Genomic DNA, 23079 nt, shown 5'->3' with positions numbered 1-23079 from the left:
CTAGCTGCGCTAAACAGGCGGGAGACTCCAGCAGCGCAGGAGAGGAGAAAAGCGCTGGCTGCGCTGAACAGGCGAGAGACTCCGGCAGCACAGGAGAGGAGAAAGGCTCTAGCTGCGCTAAACAGGCGGGAGACTCCAGCAGCGCAGGAGAGTAGAAAAGCGCTGGCTGCGCTGAACAGGCGAGAGACTCCGGCAGCGCAGGAGAGGAGAAAGGCTCTAGCTGCGCTAAACAGGCGGGAGACTCCAGCAGCGCAGGAGAGGAGAAAAGCGCTGGCTGCGCTGAACAGGCGAGGCGCACTGAAGGCCTGGTGCGTAGTGCTGGAACTGGTGGTACTGGATCGAGGACACGCACAGGAAGCCTGGTGCGGGGAGCTGCTACCGGAGGACTGGAGTGTGGAGGTGGCACAGGATGGGCTAGACCGTGAAGGCGTACTGGAGATCTTGAGAGCAGTGTTGGCACAGGACGTGCAAGGCTAGGGATGTGCACAGGAGGCCTGGTGCGTGAGGCTGGCACCAACTTCACCAGCCGACTAACACGCACCTTAGGACGAGTATGGAGCGCTGACCCAGGTGCCATCAAATCCCCAACACGTTCCGTCGGGCGAATCCCATGCAAAAAGCACCAACACAGCAACTCCCTCATTTCTCTCTCCTCCAATTTCCCCATTAACTCCTTCATAGTCTCTGTTTCGCTCACCTCCAACACCGGCTCTGGTTCTGGTCTCCTCCTTGGCTCCTCACGATAAACAGGGAGAGTTGGCTCAGATCTATCTCCTGACTCAGCCACTCTCCCTCAGAGCCCCCCCCCAATACATTTCTTGGGGTGACTTTCAGGTTTCGCTCTGCGCCGCCGTGTCTGTTTCTCCAACTCCATTCACCTATAGCCCTCTTCGCACTGCTCTAGCGAATCCCAGGCGGGCTCAGGCACTCCCTCTGGGTCGGCCGCCCACCTGTCTATTTCATCCCACGTCGTATACTCCATGCTTCTGCTGTCCATAACCTCCTCATAACACCGGTGTTGCTGCCTTTGTTGCCTCTCCTCTTTCGGCTGCTCCTGCCTGTTGACACTCCGCTTGGTCCGTTGGTGGTGGGTGATTCTGTTACGGCTTTCTAGTTGTGATGAAGGAGAGTCGGACCAAACTGCAGCGTGTCGATTGCGATCCATGTTTATTTAAACAAATGTAAACACAACTAAACACGAACACTACAAAACAATAAACGAAAACCGAAAACAGCCTATACTTGTGCAAACTAACAGAGAGTACACATAGGACAATCACCCACGAAATACAAAGTGAAACCCAGGCTACCTAAATACGGTTCCCAATCCGAGACAACGAGAATCACCTGACTCAGATTGAGAACCGCCTCAGGCAGCCAAGCCTATACTAGACACACCCCTAATCAACCACAATCCCAATGCCTACAAAAACCCCAATAGGACAATACAATAACCCCATGTCACATCCTGGCCTGAACAAATAATAAAGATAAACACAAAATACTTTGACCAGGGCGTGACAAATTCAATGAAAAAAGCTTCCATTTTCACAATCAACAGTGGCCTAAACAAAGGCTCCTCTCTCGCTTGCTTTGGCCTAAGCTGGAGGCTCACGTGCTTGCAAGGCGTGAAAGAATTGTGCTGAAGCACGAATTCTGGGTATAAGGCTATGATAGACAGTCTCTCCTGGACAATTTGGTTTGCTACAATTTTATTTATTGGCTTTTCATTTTTTTTTTATTGGCCAAATGCTGCAATTAGCCTAGGCTAAGGGAACCCCTTGTGTATGTTCAGAGTTGTGCTTCCATCAAATGTACTTGTTACAGATAGTCTGTGCATACATACGTAGTGCAGATAATAACTTTTGCGGTCAAATTCCCATGTAGCGAATAAAAAAAAATGTCACAAAAAAAATGTTGTGTAAGTATAGCGAATGTGCCGACTGAGTAATGTATGTTCCTTGCATCACATCCACCTAGTTACATTTAATTTGCATCTCCTGCATACTCCAACAACACCATAAACATTTCCTAACAGCTCGCAGACATTTTGGACATTTATTGAGCACATCATTACAGCTCAGGGCCTGAACACACATTCCTACATGGATCAATGTGTGTCTGGCAGTAATAATGCATGAGAAGTGTGTTATGCACACTGTAATTACCCAGATGCATGAGCTTGGTAAATCCCCAGAAAAAAAAGAGAAAAGAACCGGTTGGTAATCAAGCATTCTCTACCCATCACACCCACAGCGACAGGCAGCTCCAGCAACAGTCTGGAGGAGAACAGGGAACAACAGTGATATGGGAGCCTGGAAAGCTAAATGATTCATATCAGGCTATGACTCTGAAAATGTGAGACAAATAGAGAGGATGGAACATTTTCTCTGTGACACACACACACTAAATATAGTAATATGTGTTATTTATAACAGCCCCTATTAGAACACTTTACAAATGCCTCTGTCCTTCCTTCGGTGAGGTCTAATAAACTGATACTGTACATTTGCTTTGCACTTATTTGAAGCGGCGGTAAAATAGAGTATGCCCCCTTGTGGTCAAGTGAATAGCGTGACACGTATATGAAACTGTTCCAGCAGACTACGATAGCAAAACATGAATGCATTAACTACTTTAACCCACTATGCAGTGTTTGATATTCTTACAGCGTAAACAGATTGACGCACTTGTCACAGATTAACGTAGTGACTAGACATTAACGTAAAACTGTCGTAAAAACAGTTGCTTTACGGCGTTGTTGCCTTCGTAATAACCTGTTTCCACTATATAGCACAGCAACAAAGTCAAAGTGTCTATGTCTATAAATGTATGAAAAATCAAATTAGCTTTTTGGTGTTAATTTAAGGTTAGCAGCATGGTTGAGTTTAGGGTTAAGGTTAGGTTTAAAATCACATTTTTAAGAAGTTAAATTGTAGAAATAGGCGGGGTGTACGACTTTGTGGCTGTGGTAATTAGTGACGACCCTTTTTGTCCAGTTGCCCTTACATAGATGTCCATGGCATGTGAGTTATCCAAACGTTTTATGAAACGCAACATTACCTGTTGGTTCAGTGTGTGTTTTCAAGCTGTTAGTATTGCTTGCCTGGCAGTCATGCACAGCTATCGTTATTTTATTGAGATTTCTGTGCTAGCTATGCTAACCAACTAGCCAGCCAGCTAACATAATAATCAGGCTTCTAGTTGCACACGTATCCATTGCATTTTGGATTTGACCAACAGGATAACATAATTGCCAATTGGATCATTAGTGTGAGACTTTGTTACATTTTCAGCAGACGCGTTCATCCAGAGCGATTAAGGTTGGCTAAGTACTTTGCTCAAGGGCACATCGACCAATTTTTCAACTGTGTAACTTTTTATTTAACTAGGCAAGTGAGTTAACAACACATTCGTATTTACAATGACGGCCTACACATTAGTCTACTCTGGGATTCGAACCAGCGACCTATCGATTACTGGCTCTTTAACCGCTAGGCTACCTGCCGCCTTTATTACACGATGCACTGTTGTCATCAAGTTCAGGTAGTCTGGATGAATTCTAGGACCCCATACATTCTCAACACATCCCTGTGTTGTATGCAATCACAGTAGAATTAAAAACAGTTCAGTCCTCATGGTTCCCCAACTTCTCACAGAGAGCAGTGTTTTCCCTGTATTCATTTAGCCCTATATTAATTTAACCCCCTATCCTTGCCACCACTGCTGGAAAAAAAAATCCTAGGGGAAAACACTGGAGAGGATGTATTTGTTATTCCTAAAACAAGAGTAGGCCTATTCACCGGCAGTATTTTGTCACCACTCATTCAGCCAGGTCAAACCTGCTTTGTCAGATTTATAACGTTAATGGTTTTATTTCTGTTTCTCTGCAGATCCATCCCTCTGAAGTCTGTGTCTAACAGATTACGACCATGGCGTCTCCATTTCTGAAGTATGCTGTGATGGTACAGAAGTACCGGACGCCACTGCTCATCGCTGGGTGCAGTGGGGTGTTTGCGGCCCAAATGTTCTACCACTTATTCCCAGAGAACACTTATAGGAAGCTGTATCAGGCCTGGAACAAAGGAGAACCAGCCAGCCTTTCTGAGAAGCTGGAGAGCCTCTTCAAACAGGTGCTGAAGGATTCTGATGTGGGCGCCCCTGATGGTTATAGTGCCTTCGCGTCGTTTGGCTTCCACCCTGTTGGGGCTGGCGTACCCTGGCTTCCCTCCGGTGCCCAGATTGGCATCCCTGCCAACTTCAACAGCACGCTGGATGACCCGGCTGGCATCACAAACCGCAGCATACTCATCAATGGCGAGAAGGTGGAGTGGGACAGTGTCATCGGCACGGCCCTGAAGGATGCTCTAGTGTTGTCCCCAGAGGCTCAGAAGTTTGCCGTGGCGAGGGAGGTAGCTCGTCTTGAGGTGGGCGGGCCTGTGTTGAATGCAGCTGTAGCTCCATTCTGCTTGGCCGGAGTGATGGTCTACTCGGTGACCCTGAAGCAGATATTCAGGCTCCACATTGGGCCTGTGATCTTCAGGGGTGTAGTGAATGTTGTGGCGCTCGGCCTGGGCGCTGTCTCTTACTTCCTGACTTCCGACGCTGTCAGCCAATGGCTGGACTACAAATCAGACCACCGTGCTGCAGGCCTGTCCAAGATCTATGCCAAGGGAGGGGTGGAGTTCTACAACAAAATCCTCTCCCGGAACAAGACGCTACGTTCGCTGATGGGCCAGAAGGGGGAGGAGATGTACGCGCCCAGTGGCAACCTGTTCCCTGCTCACCTGCTAAGACTGAAGCACGCTCCCTACACCTCCAGGAGGGATGGCATTGTGGGCCTACTCAAGGAAGAGAAGGCCTAAAAAGGACATTGGAAGCCCAGTAATCTCCGCACCAAGAACCAAATATCACGTGAGCTTTGACCTCTGGCCAGCTACTTGTAAAGTCTGACACGAGACTGGAAGCCCAATGCTGTTTGTGCTAGTTTTCGAACAGGTATTATTTATGAAATCACACTTACTGTGAGGAAAAAGGACATTTCAACCACATGTAACATTGCCTGAATAATGACAGTTATACTTGACCTTGTTACTATCGTTTCTCTTATCAGTGACCTCAATTTGATCACAAATTTGCCTAAAATTGGTCTACATGGTGAACCTGCACTTTTGTGTTGTAAAATACATCAGGGCAAGGCACAATAAAAATATTTCATAACAATACCAATTTGACAAAATGAATGTTATAATGTTTAAACATGTACAGCTGACTTGTGTGAGATTAAATTGTTGTGAATGTTTAACCACAACAAATAAATAGCCTTTGGCTATTGTGTGAGAGAGACAGTGTGTGTGCGTGAAGGAAATCAAGAATCAGTTGGGTTTTAATGAACCCATCATTTTAAAGCAATTTGCTTGGTGATACAGATCTTAATCTCCTGAGTCTCCACATTTAGCAGTTGTCTGCATATGAAATTGGAAACCTAATCTAGTTTTTTAATCACATCTCACACGTCTGAAGCCCTGTGGCGTTCTACAAAAAGAACCAAGTAATTAACATTGTGACAGAGTGACTACTGCGGAGCAAAACTGAACCTAGAGACTAATAGCATTGTCAAATGAAGGTGCATCTCAATGGCACTTTATCTCGTTGTAAATCATAGAGCCAGAACAAAATCCACACTAGTCACAGCAATGACAGTGTCTTTTTAGCTTTGATAATGAGGCTCTTATGGGCTATATACGAATTCCTGTGTTTGTGATTACAAAAAAAACTCAATTTTATGCAACAGAAAACTTGTTTAGGAAAATGACACAATTCTCCACCCAACTTCTATGGAAATGTGATTGGGCCGTTCTCCACAGAAACTAATTACAGCACTGTACTGGGCTACCACCAATGGTACCCACAGACTGGGTGGAGATGACATGGGGTACCACTAATTTGTGACAATAGATACTCTACAATTCACAGTTTAAAAAAATCACATGCAAATAGCATTTATCTTTTAAAATATATTCTCAGTTTTTTTACATACCACTTCACCAGTATGAGAGAAAATCATTTTCATCACCACATCAGTCATTGCTAACTGCATACATGGAGTGTCAACAGAAGTGGGAGGATCAAGAGAAGTACACCTTATATATACAAAAGTATGTGGACACCCCTTCAAGTTAGTGGATTTGGCTATTTCAGCCACACAAGTTGCTGACAGGTGTATAAAATGGAGCACACAGCCATGTAATCTCCAAAGACAAACATTGGCAGTAGAATGGACTTACTGCAGAGCTCAGTGACTTTCAGTGTGATGCCGTAATAGGATGGCACCTTTCCAACAAGTCAGTTCGTCAAATTTCTGCCCTGCTAGAGCTGTCCAGTCAACTGTACGTGCTGATATTGTGACGTGGAAACGTCCAGGAGTAACAACGGATCACCATGTGTAATGCCAAGCGTCGGCTGGAGTGGTGTGAAGCTCAACGCCATTGGACTCTGGAGCAGTGGAAACGTGTTCTCTGGAGTGATGAATCGCGCTTCACCATCTGGCAGTCCGACGGACAAATCTGGGTTTGGCAGATGTCAGGAGAACGCTACATGCCCCAATGCATAGTGCCAACTGTAAAGTTTGGTGGAGGAGGAATGATGATCTGGGGCTGTTTTTCATGGTTCGGGCTAGGCCCCTTCGTTCCAGTGAAGGGAAATCTTAATGCTACAGCATACAATGACATTCTAGACGATTCTGTGCTTGGGGAAGCTAAAAACAAAACCGTTTGGGGAAGGGCCTTTACTGTTTCAACATGAAAATGCCCCCATGCACAAAGCGAGGTCCATACAGAAATGGTTTGTCAAGATCGGTGTGGAAGAACTTGACTGGCCTGCACAGAGCCCTGACCTCAACTCCATCGAACACCTTTGGGATGAATTGGAACACCGACTGTCAGCCAGGCCTAATAGCCCAACATCAGTGCCCGACCTCCCTCAAAGTGGGGACCAACTTCATATTAATGCCCATGATTTTGGAATGAGATGTTCGATGAGCAGGTGTCCACATACTTTTTGTCATGTAGTATAGGTGTATGGAAATCAAATCAGCTAATTGGGCAGATTTGTTACCACTTAAGACCATTTTACTGGCTGATTGGGCTGCACGACACGTTGATTGTGGACAACTATAGCATTTTAGCTAAGCCTAACCCTTTTCTGAACCATAACCTGATTCTCCTAACCTGCCAAGTTAATTATCCTAACCTGCCACAATAATTATCCTAACCGGACACGTTAATTATCCTAAACTGCTACGCTACATTAGTTCACTTAACTTAATGTTAATATAGCAGGTTAACATTAAATATTTAATTTAAGCTGACGCGCAGCGCACCTGCTTATGGCCGGTCTAACCAATAATGGAGACTTGACGTTGCACCCATCCCTGTTGATCCAACCATTGATTCTACTGAACCCATCACTGTTGACCCAACCATTGATTCTACTGCACCCATCACTGTTGACCCATCCAGTTATTTTGCAAAGCCCACTTTCAGACACCAAGTATGCAGGGCCCCATACTTGCCTCATCATTGGTCGCAGTGATATGGAATTAAGGGGGTAGTACTGTTCTTGTTTGGACCACATGATGTCACCACAGCCCAAATTTACATTTTACTCTACAGTCGCATTGTCTGGCCACAGTGGTGTATTGTTAATACAATTCATTCACAGCCACATGCCTAGATATTTCCTGAATTTAGGGCAATAACAAACTAATTTAGGCTAATTCTGACCAACAATGGAATATTGCATATCCTGTGGCTAAAATTAACTGAGGCAATGGTGTCGCTTCCTCGCCACTGACTACCGGTATTCTACTCCACACTGTTGCATTTAGATTTCAGTGACCTTCGCTGCACAGTGTTCTGATGCCACAGTTCTCACAATACATTCGGTAAATCTATAAAACCGGCAAAATAGCAATACCATGGCATGAAAAGTAGTGGAAAAATTACAGGAATGCTCACTCGCGGTTTAACCAATTAAAACCGCGCCTCCCTGTCCTGTGACTCCACCCCGGTGCACTGGTGGCGCTACGGAGATGGCGCCGGTACGTTGCTATGCTATTGCCTCTGCTGCATTCAGCGTGCATTGACAACGGACTCCGCTGAGAAAGTCAGAGACTGTATTCGGAAATCCGGAATACACCCCCCCCCCCCAACATTTATGTCGCTCATACCCTCTCATTTACAAATCAAAGGAATTGTAAATATCATTCACTCGGTCTGAGATGCCTGCTGGTTCGCTGTAGCCAATGGTTGCTGTATCTTGTCTGTGGATTATTCGTCGCCGAGCAAGTCGCGGATTCAAACTAGTAAAGGGCCCGCAGACAGTTGAATGTATGAAGCTGAAGGATCGGAGTGATAAAAATGAGGTTTTATCGGAGTTCCCAGCGGGTGAACTGAACTTGGATTTTTCAGTCCCTCACCCTAAACTCATTTCCCGTTGTAAGACAACAATATTCCTTAAAAACTGGACGCCTCTGGAACTGTTTATGACGGTAAGATATTTGACCGACTGGCTACAGTACCTAGCTAAGCGATAGCGTTACTCGTTAGAACCACATTGTACTGAAAAGTAATGCAGCTTGTTAGTTACTGTACAGTAAATTAACGTTAGATGGGTATGAACTGACTAGCTAACGTTAGCTAGCTAAATTACTAGGTCATTTTTGCTGTCCATAAACCCAACCAAGATATAGCTAAATGTTTTGCTAACTTATCTAGTTGCACTTTTGAACTGTCCTATACTCACGTCCAATGTAGGCTATGCTTTTTTTTATTTGATTGGAAATGAAAATAAACTGTTAACTACTGTCACTGTAACGTTAACGGTATTCACATGACTTCAGCTAACGTTAGATTTAGCCAGCTCAAATTTGACAGATTATGGAAGGAGAATAGCTAGCTAACAGTATTTAGCTAATCCAATTCTGGATCATGTTGGAACTAGCTACTGTAGCTAGTTAGGCAGTTGACTAGATATTTATCATTTTAATTACCCAGCTAGCTAAATTAGTTATAAAGCTAGCTTAATTAACCCATTCTGAAATAGCCTACAACAGAGGCTAAATTGTCATAATTTGCATCCAGTTACTGTATCCGCATGGCCCACTATCACCAAAGACAGTACAGTATGTGATCACTCACAACTGTTCAACCGGGTTGCAGTTGCCTTGTACTGACAGCTGTATCAGTCCTGTCACTTTCTTGTTGGTCATTTTGAAATAACATTAGGGAGAACTAACGTTACAAGCATTCGTCAAGGGTTTCCTTCTGACATTACTGAGGGCTGTTTCAAATTAGTAAATCAATGGTTAATCTGTAATTTCTGAATTTGGACATAATTCAATTATGTAGCTAGCTAATGTGGTCAGCGTTTACAATTACTTAATCGTCAGACATGACACATTTAATGTTTGTGGAAGCCCATCGAGAGTGTAATTTACCTGGATTGATTTCAGCCTGCGAGCTCGAACATGTCACTACGTGAAAGCAAATTGATTGTCCGAGTTCAGCCTGAATGAATGATAGTCTACATCACAAGACCGGACCTCTCACTTGTGGCAAATGTGTACTGGTTGGGTTTCTCAGGTCCCCGAATCTCATTCTATCGAACCTATTCCTCCCTTACACGCAGAATGACGGGCTGCTTTATAGTCCAAAGAGGACCTCTGTATTTTTCCTGTCCTCGTTTCATTAATCTAATAAGGCCCCCATAGATTGCTACTTTGCTTCACAAAATCCTAAGGAGATCACGTCCAGGATTCAGAGAGAAATCAGATTCATGCCAAAGGGTGGAATTACATTAGTCAAATATGTCTAGTGAGTTCTATCTCTGTTCAACATCAGATTTACAACGTTTTTGTTTATGTTAGCCTTGGATGTGGTGTGGCCAATGCCACATTCCTGCTGCATGTGTGGAGCTATTATCATACCTTAAAAAACATATTATATAGACAAAGACATTCCAACTATACAGGAAGCTAATCCATATTGCACATAGTGGTGCACACTTGATTAATGTAATGATTCACAATTGTGTGGATATTTTAAAAGCCTTTCATTAAATTGGTCTAACAGAGCAAAAATGGTGTTTGTCTATTGGCATTAAGGTAATTATTGCATGGACATGTGGTGTGGTAGAGCTGTTGTCGTTAAACTGTACCACTCAGAGGGGTGTATGTGGCAGATATGTTGTGTGGGATACATCTCTTAAAGATATGTATCCTGGACCTAGTTTGTGTCGTCAAGGTAGTGTTGTGTAAAGAAGCCATAAGAGACTGTGACTGTCTGTGTCAGCAGATATGCCTCTGTGTACACTAGAATAAAACCTTTTTATGGGAACCCAGCTGGTAATCGAAAAATGGCCAGTGGCGAGAGCCATGGCTTAATAGGTTGTGTACCGGAACTGGGCGTCCTTGGATTTGAAGTGGAGTGTGGGTGGGGTATTGGGACTGGGGGTAGAGGGAGAGGAGGGGGGAGAGGGTCCCAGGTGCGGGGATAATTGGGATAGACTACACCTGCTAACATGAGCATTGGCGAATCCACAGGGAGATTGATGGGACACAGCTAGCTAATCTACAATGAAGTAGGCTAACATTACTGCTGGGACGACAGTAACAAAGCTAAAGAGGCAGAATTTGTAGCCCTATTATGCTCACACAATGGTTTTAGTGTTTATTTGACGACTGCAATGGGAATGCCATTGTCATCCTTGTTTCAGTTTATCATAAGTGAAAATACAGCTATAGGTTGGGGATGAGATAAACCTGTGATCGTAAGCCATGTCCTCTTAGATCATCCACTAGACTAGGGATTGTCCAACTACACCAATCAGTCAATACATTTCAACCCAGGTAAACTACTCTGAGAAAGCAGCAGCTCCAAGACTGACACCTGTGTTGACTTGGCTCAGGACCACCTCTGTTTGAGACACGAGGCATGCTAACAGGAGACAGCTCTTAGCTCTGACACTTTCTGTTTAGTTAGCCCTGCAATGAAAGCCACATGCTTGCCATGGGTGTTACAGCAGTGTTGTCATGTGTGCAGTACACCCTGTCAGCACCCCTTGCAGAGACAGCCTGTGTGGCAATCCATAACGAAGGACCCGTCGGGTCGGCCGGCCGGATATCACACCCGTTTCAGCAAATCTCTAAAAGGCAAAACACAGCTGTGTTTACACTCCCATCTCTCACAGCCTCACATCTCAGAATCAAATGTGTTTTGGCTAATCTTTTCATTTCCTAACTCTGTGATGATCGCTGGATTGCCAGCTAAATGAAGGGTATTCATCAGCTAAGCGACAGTCCACAGAGGGATGAGTGACAGCTGGTTCTACACACTCCTGTTTGTACTGGACTACACTGTGCCTTGAAATGAAACATTACTTCCTGATATAACAAAGTTTAATCCACAACTGGCTTTAACTCTTTATCCTTCCCATTTCCCCAAATCAGCTTCTTCATTCTTGGAAGAGGGACCAGAATAGAAATACCCTTTTATCAACAACCACAACAAACCTCTCAGATATTTACAATTAACAGAACCCCATTCTCCAGGGCAGACGATGGTAGGCTTCACATTAATCAAAGGTCCTAATTGGAGCATAGTGTAACAGCTTTATGCTCTAAAACACAGGCGTGGTAGGGTGGAAAGGTTCAACCAGTCCTTTCATTCAGAACCTATTGTTAGTTCACAGGCCTGTTGTCTCTTTTGTGCTGGACAGATGCATAACCAATCAGATGAAATAGCATTTTTGCTGCATGTTAATGATGTTATTGGTTGTACATATTTAAGTTGTTGAAAAGTGTGGTAGGGAGAGACAAACTGTAGGAGCTTCTGACCACCTGCTGTCAACTGAATATAACCTGCTCAATGCACCTACTCCCAGGTTGAACATTTGTGATTATATTGTTCTAGATGCACATTTAGTTCAGAGCAATTCCACAGTAAAGGAATTACCACAGAACATGGTTAGCTTTCGACTTGATTTACAGAGGGGTAATTCCACGCGAATGGAATTACTCCTAGACTCCTATTTTTCACTTTAAGATGTATGCCGAACAAAACATTAATTTTAAAAGTTTAACAACCCATACAACACAATGACTACATTAAATAATTTACACAATAAATCGAGTTTGGTAACAGAATTATGGTAAAATCCATAGAATTTGGAATGTAATAGGATCTCTGTGGTTTAATCTCACTGTTTTAAGGTTACCAAACTTGAGCTGCAACATTCTTCCTGTAAATGTGTTTTTGTAAAATGTTTAGTGGAAAGGTACATTGTAAAGTGAAAAATCTTGAGTCTCAGTGTAATTCCGTTACCATGGATTTGCACTTTTATTCCCAGCCAATGATTATTTAGGGTGCACCACTGGGACAAGAGAGGATTGCCTCATGACTGATACACCACCAGTAGGGAATTGAGAGAATGAGATGAAATCACATAAAAATCCACATGTGTGTGATTGCTATTGCCAGCTGTGGGAAGTCACAATCTGTAACACCCTTTGTGTTAAAGTCCAGCCCTGAAAGATAGACTGTTCTGTTTGCCTAGATTGGATACAGGGAGTTAGAATCTGCGTGTGCTTGTTGGAGACGGTAGTGCACTATTTCATAGTGAATAGACAGTTTTAGTCAACCCCCATCCAGTGGTTCTACTGAGCATGTTGGCGATGCCTGTTGCCCAGTACACTGCCCACTGTGCTAGACCATAGGAAGGTGATCTGCTCCAGCTGTCAGGGTTCATATTGGGCACTACGGACAGTGTGACTCAAACATCCTCACATCATCCAGGTCAGATTAAGAGATTACGGGCCCTGGGGGCTGCCTGCTGTAGCATAGCGGTGCTCTGGGTCATGGCTGAGTTTGCTGTGGCTTAGAAAATAACAGGTACGAACATTAAAGGATTAGCATGATCTGTGGTGATTACTGTATAGGGAGGGTTAGGGCCTATTAATGGACTAGCAACGGGGAAGAAGAGGGCATGTCACCATCCATGCGTATGAACATAAATAGAGTGAGCTTTCTTCCATTTTCTGTTATAGTGCATCAGAAAGCAAAGATGAAGTGTAGCCATGATATTCCACATGAAAAGAGCCCACAGAACATGGTTCAGCTTAGACTTGATTTCTAGAGGGTGGTGCCTCTTTCTGAAGCCTTTGTGCAGTATATCAACATTGAGTTGGATAGCAGGCTTTGGCGGCCTCCCAAATGATATGGGTCAAAAGTAGTGCATTGCATAGGGAATAGGGTGCCATTTGAGATGTAGCTTACAGTGCATTCGGAAGGTATTCAGACCCCTTCACCTTTTCCACATTTTGTTACATCTAGGGATGCACCGATATTACATTTTTGGCCGATACTAATATCCAATATTTTCTTTGCCCCAAAAAAATGATAGTGATATTTTACATTTTAGTAGCCTTTTAAGCATTCCAGTACTGTTAAATATTTACACACCCACACAAACATGGACACAGTGGTCTAAGGCACTGCATCTCAGTGCAAGAGCCATCACTACAGTCCCTGGTTCCTGGCTGTATCACATCCAGCAGTGATTTGGAGTCCCATAGGGCAGCGCACAATTGGTCCGGGTTTGGCCGGGGTATGCCGTCAATTTGTTCTTAACTGATTTGCCTAGTTAAATACAGGTTACTCACTCACTCTCTCTCTCTCTGACCAAAACGTTATTTTGTTGGTATTTACATATGTCCCTATTACCAGTAAAACATAATCAAAACATATTTCTTTCACTTACTTGCTGTGCTGTTTCGTTGTTCATTTGTTCAGTCGTTTCATTCTCAACCAGGATTTCATCATACATGTCAATCAGTGAAGTTTCAGTTCTGTCTGTAGCCTCTCTTCCTCTGTGCACACGGTCACTGTGTCCATTTCCATCTTGTCCAGCTGTGTATGTAACATTTCACGTAAACCCTGTTTCTTGTCTGCATCGAAGTAGCAGTCCTTGTACCTAGCATCTAGCATGGTGGCAACACAGTAAAGAGGCTCAGAGAGAATGCCTGTTAAAGAAGTAGTGGTCCTTGTACCTAGCATCTAGCATGGTGGCAACACAGTAAAGAGGCTCAGAGAGAATGCCTGTTAAAGAAGTAGTGGTCCTTGTACCTAGCATCTAGCATGGTGGCAACACAGTAAAGAGGCTCCGAGAGAATGCCTGTTAAAGAAGTAGTGGTCCTTGTACCTAGCATCTAGCATGGTGGCAACACAGTAAAGAGGCTCAGAGAGAATGCATGTTAAAGAAGTAGCAGTCCTTGTACCTAGCATCTAGCATGGTGGCAACACAGTAAAGAGGCTCAGAGAGAATACCTGTTAAAGAAGTAGTGGTCCTTGTACCTAGCATCTAGCATGGTGGCAACACAGTAAAGAGGCTCAGATAGAATACCTGTTAAAGAAGTAGCGGTCCTTGTACCTAGCATCTAGCATGGTGGCAACACAGTAAAGAGGCTCAGAGAGAATGCCTGTTAAAGAAGTAGCGGTCCTTGTACCTAGCATCTAGCATGGTGGCAACACAGTAAAGAGGCTCAGAGAGAATGCCACTGAATCGCTTGTTCACAGCCTCTAGTACTTTTCCAAGTTTTAACCCCACTGTCTGTGTGGGCAGTTTTACGGAGCAGGTGTTTCAATGCCATGACAGAGGGTATCATGTCTGCTGCAGACGCAGTTGATGAGCTTATTTCTCGTGTCAGTTCTTTGAATGGGGCTAAGAGGGTGTTCATGTTTCAAACATGTTCTCATATGACATTTGAAATGGCAGCAGCGGTATGAGAACCAGCACATTCTTGAGCAATACGGCTTTCCTCAGTACAAATCCTCGTCGAGCCACTGTGCTGTCAGACTCACCATGCTCACTGGGCTGACATCGCTGGTCCAAATGTCAGCCGTGAAGCTAATAGCAGTGACGCACATAGCAAGTAGCTCATGGATGTGTGTTTCAACAATACTGGGTAACTCCGATAGGGCAACCTCTGACAAGTAGCGCCTACTTGGTAGTATGTACCGGGGCTTGAGGTGCTCGACCTGTCGGCGAAAACCAACCTCATCCACGACAGAGATCAGTTGATTGTCAAGGGCAATGAATTCCATTTTCTTGGCGTTAATGGATTTCGCCTTTGAGTTGTCTCGCTGAAAGGGTCTTACTCTTTCAAATGACTGCTTGACTTGAACTTGTTTAGTTGTTGGAAGTTTGCGCATAGTTTATTTATGCTTTTTGTTCTAAGTAGTCTCTGAACATCTGGAGGTGATGCACTTTCAAATGAGTAATTAGGTTTGTGGTATTGAAAGTTTTCACTTTCACAAATGTTGCAAATGGAACTTTCCTTTGAAACTTCAAAATAGATCCACACAGCAGACGTTGTGGGCTGGGTTAGGCCAACATGATGGTTGTCTAGCAATGATCACCAACAAGAAGAATGTGCAATGCTGCACAATCATATACCTTGAGTCAATACTAGAAGCACCATTGGTAGTGATTACAGCTGTGAGTCTTTCCGGGTGAGTCTCAGAGATTTCCACACCTGGATTGTACAGCATTTGCACATTATTCTTCAAGTGCTCAAATTTGTTGGTGGTCATTGCTAGACAACCATATACCTTGATTTATTGTGTTTTATATTGTGTTTTATTTTTCATAAATATTTGACAAATGTTAGAATTTTTCTTCTACTTTTACATTAGTGTTTTGTGTGCCGTAATTTCCGGACTATAAGCCGCTACTTTTTTCCCACGCTGTGAACCTCGCGGTTTATACAATGACGCGGCTAATTCATGGATTTTTCTCGCTTTCACAAGATTCATGCTGTCAAAAAACTGAGCACCGTCACATAATGTGACATAAATCGAGGGCGCTCAAACTTCCCATCATTATGATTACGGTAGTCATTTTGTCACCGTCATAGCAAAGACACGGAGAATTGCATATGATGCAGCTTTCAAGTTGAAGGCGATCGATCTATCATCAACGGGTTTCGAAAGGCTGGACTGCTGCGTGTTGAAGAGGGCAGCGATCCAACATCGGATTAAGCAATTCTGAGGCTATTCAACTCCGACACCGATGGAGATGACTTCAGGGGTTTCAGTGCACAGGAGGAGGAAGATGGTGACCAATGACTTTCTTGGTAGGCTACTGTTTACTGCTATTTTTTGTTACAAGCCGTGTTTCGTTAAAGCCTATTTATTTTTGTTACAAGCCGTGTTTCATTTAAAGGCTGTGTAAAGTTCATTTGTTTCAATGTACCGGTAGGCACCTGCGGCTTATTTATGTACAAAATACATATTTTTTTTTTAATCAGTGGGTGCGGTTTATATTCAGGTGCGCTTAATAGTCCAGAAATTACGGTAGCTTTAAGAGACATTTTTTTAAACCTTTTTATTTAACTAGGCAGTTAAGAACAAATTCCTATTTACTATGACAGCCTAGGAACAGTGGGTTAGCTGCCTTGTTCAGGGGCAGAACAACAGATCTGTACGTTGTCAGCTTGGGGATTTGATCTTGCAACCCTTCGGTTACTAGTCCAACGCTCTAACCACTAGGCTACCTGACGCCCCGTTGACAAAACATTGCAAATAAATTCATTTTGATCCCACTTTGTAACATGCTGACCACACCTCCTGCATTGTTTGCACGAGCATTGCAAAATAAATGTACACATACATGTTATTCAATCATTTCATCTGAAATGCTTGTGTGCGTCAACAAGCATCTGTGTAGCCAGGCGCTAAAATAGAATTTATACAACGTGCTACAAGTCCCACCTCTCCCATCTCCTCATTGGTTTTTAAGAGCATATACCCATGTGGGTGATCGAAAGATGAAATAGGTCCACACACCAGTCTAGTTGGTGGCTGTATTGTACCTTAAAGTTGGTTGCCATCCACTGTAGAAGACTGAATGAGGAGAGATTACTAGAACCTCACTAGTTTTCCCATTTTATCTGTGGATTAATTGTCGCAGTAGAGAACACACAATTTTGTGTGACTCAAAAATCTACAAAAGTCCAGCAAATAAAGAACATTGTTCATTTCAGGTAAAATAACAACCCAATGTTTATATCCCAGGACAAATTAGCTAGCAACAGCAAGCTAGATATCTAAATGTCCAAGAATGTTTCATGTGTTTTGACCTGTCCTCAAATGAATTATCATAGTTGGTTCGGTGTTTTTGATAATAACCTGCGTGTCCTGACCGCGTCTGGTGGAGACAAACTCAGTATGTGCAACCGGATACATGCTCAGAGACTGTTTGGTCATCATGTAGCACATCAAAATGTGGAATAAGTCAAGGGGTGTGAATACTTTGATGTTACATTTTTGATGTCCTAATAACAGCAGGACTTTGTCAAAATAAAGGACAGAATTCACACAGGGAACTGTCCAGGGAAAACTCAGGTGGAGTTTTGTGCAGCAACAACAATGGTTCTGAATATGATAGGAAGAGAACTTTACAATTGTAAACCTTGTTAAAGACTTGAAAAGGTTCAGATTGGATTTGTCTGATTCTAAAGGTTGTGGGGTAAGGGCCCTTTGTTTCAGCGAGGTGAATGAACCCTTATCGCTGTTTGTACCAGAGCAGGTTTACCAGTGTTTACAAACCGAAGGTCAGATCATGGTCCTTCCTTCACTTTGATGCCTAAAGAATCTAGGCAATGGTCTCTACTCTTCTAATGGCAAACCTGTGACTGCATTTCCCTTAACACCCACAGCCCTCATCTTCTATAGCGCAGCCATCCAACCTCTGACATCTCTGGCATGTTGCTCTTGCCCTACGTTTTGCTCATATCTACTGCTGTGCTTGTTGTGACTTGCCCTCTCCTTCCTCCCCAACCCAGTAGGAAAAGTCTACCCTGACTCTGCTTGCACAGAACGCAAGAGAAGTGACACAATTTTCCTAGTTAAAATAAATTTATGTTAGCAGGCAATATTAACTAAATATGCAGGTTTAAAAATATATACTTATGTATTGATTTTAAGAAAGGCATTGATGTTTATGATTAGGTAAACATTGGTGCAACGACGGTGCTTTTTTTCACGAATGCGCTTGTTAAATCACGTTTGGCGAAGTAGGCTGTGATTCAATGATAAATTAACAGGCACCGCATCGATTATATGCAACGCAGGACAAGCTAGATAAACTAGTAATATCAACCATGTGTAGTTATCTAGCTTGTCCTGCGTTGCATATAATCGATGCGGTGCCTGTTAATTTATCATTGAATCACAGCCTACTTCGCCAAACGTGATTTAACAAGCGCATTCGTGAAAAAAAGCACCGTCGTTGCACCAATGTGTACCTTAAACATCCATTCCTTTCTTTAAAATCAATTCACAAATATGTTGTTAAACCTGCATATTTAGTTAATATTGCCTGCTAACATTAATTTCTTTTAACTAGGGAAATTGTCACTTCTCTTCCGTTCCATGCAAGCAGTCAGGGTATATGCAGCAGTTTGAGCCACCTGGCTCGTTGCGAACTATGTGAAGACCATTTCTTCCTAAATAAGACTAATTAATTTTCCAGAATTGTACATAATTATGACATTACATTGAAGGTTGTGCAATGTAACAGCAATATTTAGACTTAGGGATGCCACCCGTTAGATAAAATACGGAACGGTTCCGTATTTCACTGAAAGAATAAACGTTTTGTTTTCGAAATGATAGTTTCCTGATATGACCATATTAATAACCTACGGCTTGTATTTCTGTGTGTTATTATGTTATAATTAAGTCTATGATTTGATAGAGCAGTCTGACTGAGCGGTGGTAGACACCAGCAGGCCCGTAAGCATTCATTCAAACAGCACTTTCGTGCATTTGCCAGCTGCTCTTTGCTGTGCTTCAAGCATTGAGCTGTTTATGACTTCAAGCCTATCAACTCCTGAGATTAGGCTGGTGTAACCGATGTGAAATGGCTAGCTAGTTAGCGGGGTGCGCACTAATAGCGTTTCAATCGGTGACGTCATTCGCTCTGAGACCTTGAAGTAGTTGTTCCCCTTTAACTGCAAGCGCCGCGGCTTTTGTGGAGCGATGGGTAACGATACTTCGAGGGTGGCTGTTGTCGATGTGGCCCTGGTTCGCGGCAAGGAGAGGGACGGAAGCTATACTGTTACACTGGCAATACTAAAGTGCCTATAAGAACATCCAATAGTCAAAGGTGTATGAAATAGAAATGGTATAGAGAGAAAAAGTCCTATAATTCCTATAATAACTACATCCTAAAACTTCTTACCTGGGAATATTGAAGACTCATGTTAAAAGGAACCACCAGCTTTCATATGTTCTCATGTTCTGAGCAAGGAACTTAAACGGTAGCTTTTTTACATGGCACATATTGCACTTTTACTTTCTTCTCCAACACTTTGTTTTTGCATTATTTAAACCAAATTGAACATGTTTCATTATTTATTTTAGGCTAAATTGATTTTAATGATGTATTATATTATTTTAAAATAAAAGTGCTAATTCAGTATTGTTGTAATTGTCATTACAAATAAATAAAACAATCGTCTGATTAATTGGTATCGGCTTTTTTTGGGTCCTCCAATAATCGGTATCGGCGTTTAAAAAAAATCATAATCGGTCGACCTCTAATGTGTACACTGGGGAATGTGAAACTTTTTGGCTTCTCCACTGCGGGCGGCCCAGTCGATGTGGAGGGGGCGTACTCCCTCTGCTGTTTCCTGAAGTCCACTATCAGCTCCTTCGTTTTCTCTTGATGTTGAGAGGTTATTTTCCTGGCCCCACTCTGCCAGGGCCCTCACCTCCTCCCTTCAGACTGTCTTGTTGTTGGCAATCAGGCCAACCACTGTTGTGTTGTCTGCAAACTTGATTGAGTTGGAGGTGTGCGTTGCCACGCAGTAATGGGTGGACAGGGAGTACAGGAGGGGGCTGAGCACGCACCCTTGTGGGAGTGTGTAGTGTGATGGCAATATCATCTTCTGTGTCTCTATTGGGTTGGTATGCAAATTGAAGTGGGTCTTGGGTGTCGGGTTTGGTGGAGGTAATATGATCCTGAACTAGCCTCTCAAAGCACTTCATAATGACTTCATAAGTGAGTGTTACGGGCGATTGTCATTTAGTTCAGTTACCTTCGCTTTATCGGGTAAGGGTGGCCCTGAGGTGTTATGGAGAGACTTCACAACAGAGTATCTCCTACTTCTCAATCAGTGCTGCTTGTGTAACCTAAGCCACTAAAGACAAGCTCTTAACCATATCGATGCACAGCTTCAAATGCCACAAGAGTTCCAGTCCTCGGACTGATGCCACTTTAGACAGCCACTGTTAAGATTATACTGAAATACTACACCATTCATGGGTCTCTACCGAACATGCTGTGAGACAGTTGACAAACATAGTCATTACGGAATGTAAGCGACTTAGGGACTGTTTTTAGTTTTTATCCGCTGTGTATTTGAATTGGACGCCCATAGAGGAAACAAAAATCTATGTCCAAATGAAATAAGGATACGCTGTAATCCAAAAATAAGACTGTAGTGCGTTAAGTGCTTTCTCCTTCAATTCCACTTGTTTTCTTTCCTCCTTCCAGTGGAACCCTGAATTCATGTCTACGTTCAACCTGTTCTAGAGGCAGAGTTGTTGGAAATGATTTTCTTCTCTCCATAACTTCCCTCAGTCTATGTATTTATGGTGATGGTGCCAAATGTAGCCTGGGGCTGTGAAAATGTCAGGTGTGCGTGTGTCAGAGAGTGGGGAACCTAGTTTCAAGTTCTTATCGACATGGTGCTCCAGGGAATGTGTTCATTTGAGGAAGCTTGAGAAACACCCTTCGCACCACAGTCCTGTCTAGATGGGATACAGCATTTGATTTAAAAAGTAGTTATTTTTGGGCGTTTTAGCTCTGTTGTGTAAGTAATCCAAAAACCTACAACAAAAAGTCAATTTTGACAAAAGCTGTACCCTTCTAGACAACCCTGCACCACCTCCCATACTGAAAACAGACATGCTTTCTGCACTCTGCTCTGTTAATATGCATGTTTGGCTTGCCTTTACTTTGGCTAACCCGCCCTTAGCTCACAGCCAAACGAGAGGAAAAGAGCAAGCATTTATGGTCCTGTAATAACACTAACCATGGTCTCTCTGTACAGAATGTGTGTAGGGTATTTGCTTGCGCTTTGGTAGCTGCCCCACTTCACGGAATAGTACACTCTCATGCTCGATCTGCTTTCAAGGTTGTTGATTGAAGAAGCTATAATGGTTCCTTTTTATTCTTTCAGAGTTCATAGGACTGTTCCTGTCCACATCTACAAACCTGTCTGTTTGTTAGATTTCATGTATTCTGTAATAGTGAGGGAGTGGGAAGAGCATGTTATTTTCTCCTCTAGGGATAATAACAGAAGCTGTTACATTCTTGTGGTTACTGACTGTGATTTCAGCACTGGGCCAAGTCTGACTCGTTCACGCTACAGTACCCTGCAGTTCAGTTTAACAGTCCCCAGCATGTAACGACACAGCTAGCCTTGACTTCTGGTCCTTGACAGATGATGGGGCAAAATGGTTTTCACAAAAATCCCCAGTCATACTTGACAAGAAAACGTGAGTAGCCTAAAAGCCTTTCCATTGAGTTGTCATCATTGGATTCAAGGAGTCATCCTCTGGGGCCCCTCTGAGCCTACGCCTGGGTGTAGATTCTACGCCTAGTAGGGAGCAGGTGTTAAATTGGGACTAGATTCTACACCTAGTAGGGAGCAGGTGTTAAATTGGGACTAGATTCTACACCTAGTAGGGAGCAGGTGTTAAATTGGGACTAGATTCTACCATTCTGCCTCTTGCACTGAGATGCAGCGCCTTAGACCGCTGCACCGCTTGGGAGCCCGGTGGGAAAACGTGTCAAGTGCTCTCATGCTCAAGACAATATCTTGTTTACTGCTGGTCAATTGCACTTTAACATAATGTCACTGCCAAAGTCCATTGGTTTTAAAGTTAAGCAAACCATATAACTCTATGCTCAAGACTTTTAAATTATACTTTTAAATTATAATTTTTTTTATATATATTTTCTTTTAAATATAATTTCTACTGAAAATATATACAGTACCAGTCAAGTTTGGACACACCCACTCGTTCCAGGGTTTTTAGTTTATTTTTACTCTATTCTACATTGTAGAATAATAATAGTGAAGACATCAAAACTATGAAATATCACAAATGGATTCATGTAGTAACCAAAAGTGTTAAACATCTAAATATATTTTCACGAGGTTGTCACCTGGAATGCATCTCTATTAACAGGTGTGTCTTGTTAATTTGTGGAATTTCTTTCTTTCTTAATGCGTTTGAGCCAGTCAGTTGCATTGTGACAAGGTAGGTGTTGGTATACATAAGATAGCGCTATTTGGTGAAAGACCAAGTCCATATTATGGCAAGAACAGCTTAAATAAGAAAAGTGAAATGATTACTTTAAGACATGAAGGTCAGTCAATCTGGAAAATTTCAAGAACTTTGAAAGTTTCTTCAAGGGCAGTCGCAAAAACAGTTTTTTTTTTTCAACAAGTGCTATGTTGAAACTGGCTCTCATGAGGACCACCACAGGAATGGGAGACCCAGAGTTACCTCTACTGCAGAGGATAAGTTCATTAGAGTTACCAGACTCTAGTTATTGCAGCCCAAATAAATGCTTCACAGAGTTCAATTAACGGGCACATCTCAACATCAACTGATCAGAGGAAAGTCCTTCATGGTCGAACTGCAAAGAAACCACTTCTAAAGGAACAAAATAAGAAGGAGACTTGCTTGGACCAAGAAACATGAGCAATGGGCATTAGACAGGTGGAAATCTGTCCTTTGGTCTGATGAGTCCAAATTTTAGATTTTTGGTTCCAACCGCCGTGTCTTTGAGACACCGAGTACTTGAACGGATGATCTCTGCATGTGTGGTTCTCACTGTGAGGCATGGAGGAGGTGTGATGGTGTGGGGGTACTTTGCTGGTGACACTGTCTGTGATTTATTTAGAATTCAAGACCCACTTAACCAGCATGGCTACCACAG

General features: G+C 43.0%; 2 protein-coding genes across 5 annotated transcripts in view; both read left to right on the top strand.

Annotated features, from left to right (window-relative positions):
• The first annotated feature begins 2752 nt into the window (after positions 1-2752).
• tmem177 (transmembrane protein 177) lies at positions 2753-5344 on the top strand. Of its 2 annotated transcripts, none has more exons than XM_020461823.2 (2): positions 2753-3026; positions 3894-5344. In XM_020461823.2, the coding sequence occupies exon 2, from the start codon at positions 3933-3935 to the stop codon at positions 4863-4865; it is 933 nt and encodes a 310-aa protein (XP_020317412.1). In that variant the 5' UTR covers positions 2753-3026; positions 3894-3932; the 3' UTR covers positions 4866-5344. The 2 variants fall into 2 exon arrangements, with proteins under 2 accessions (XP_020317412.1, XP_031662147.1); XM_031806287.1 differs by having other exon boundaries at positions 2994-3323.
• Positions 5345-8036: 2692 nt separating this feature from the next.
• Positions 8037-23079, top strand: part of LOC109870855 (tyrosine-protein phosphatase non-receptor type 4-like) — a 101946-nt gene continuing 86903 nt past the window's right edge. For 2 of the 3 annotated variants that reach the window (XR_002252230.2, XM_020461528.2), the window contains exon 1: positions 8037-8551. The gene's annotated coding sequence lies outside the window, so the exon portion shown is untranslated. The remainder of the gene's footprint in view (positions 8552-23079) is intronic. The other variant, XM_020461530.2, reaches the window with a different exon arrangement.

This window comes from Oncorhynchus kisutch, linkage group LG26 (genome assembly GCF_002021735.2).
Source record: "Oncorhynchus kisutch isolate 150728-3 linkage group LG26, Okis_V2, whole genome shotgun sequence".
Taxonomy (NCBI): Eukaryota; Metazoa; Chordata; class Actinopteri; order Salmoniformes; family Salmonidae; genus Oncorhynchus; species Oncorhynchus kisutch.
This window is presented reverse-complemented; position numbering and strand designations above follow the sequence as displayed.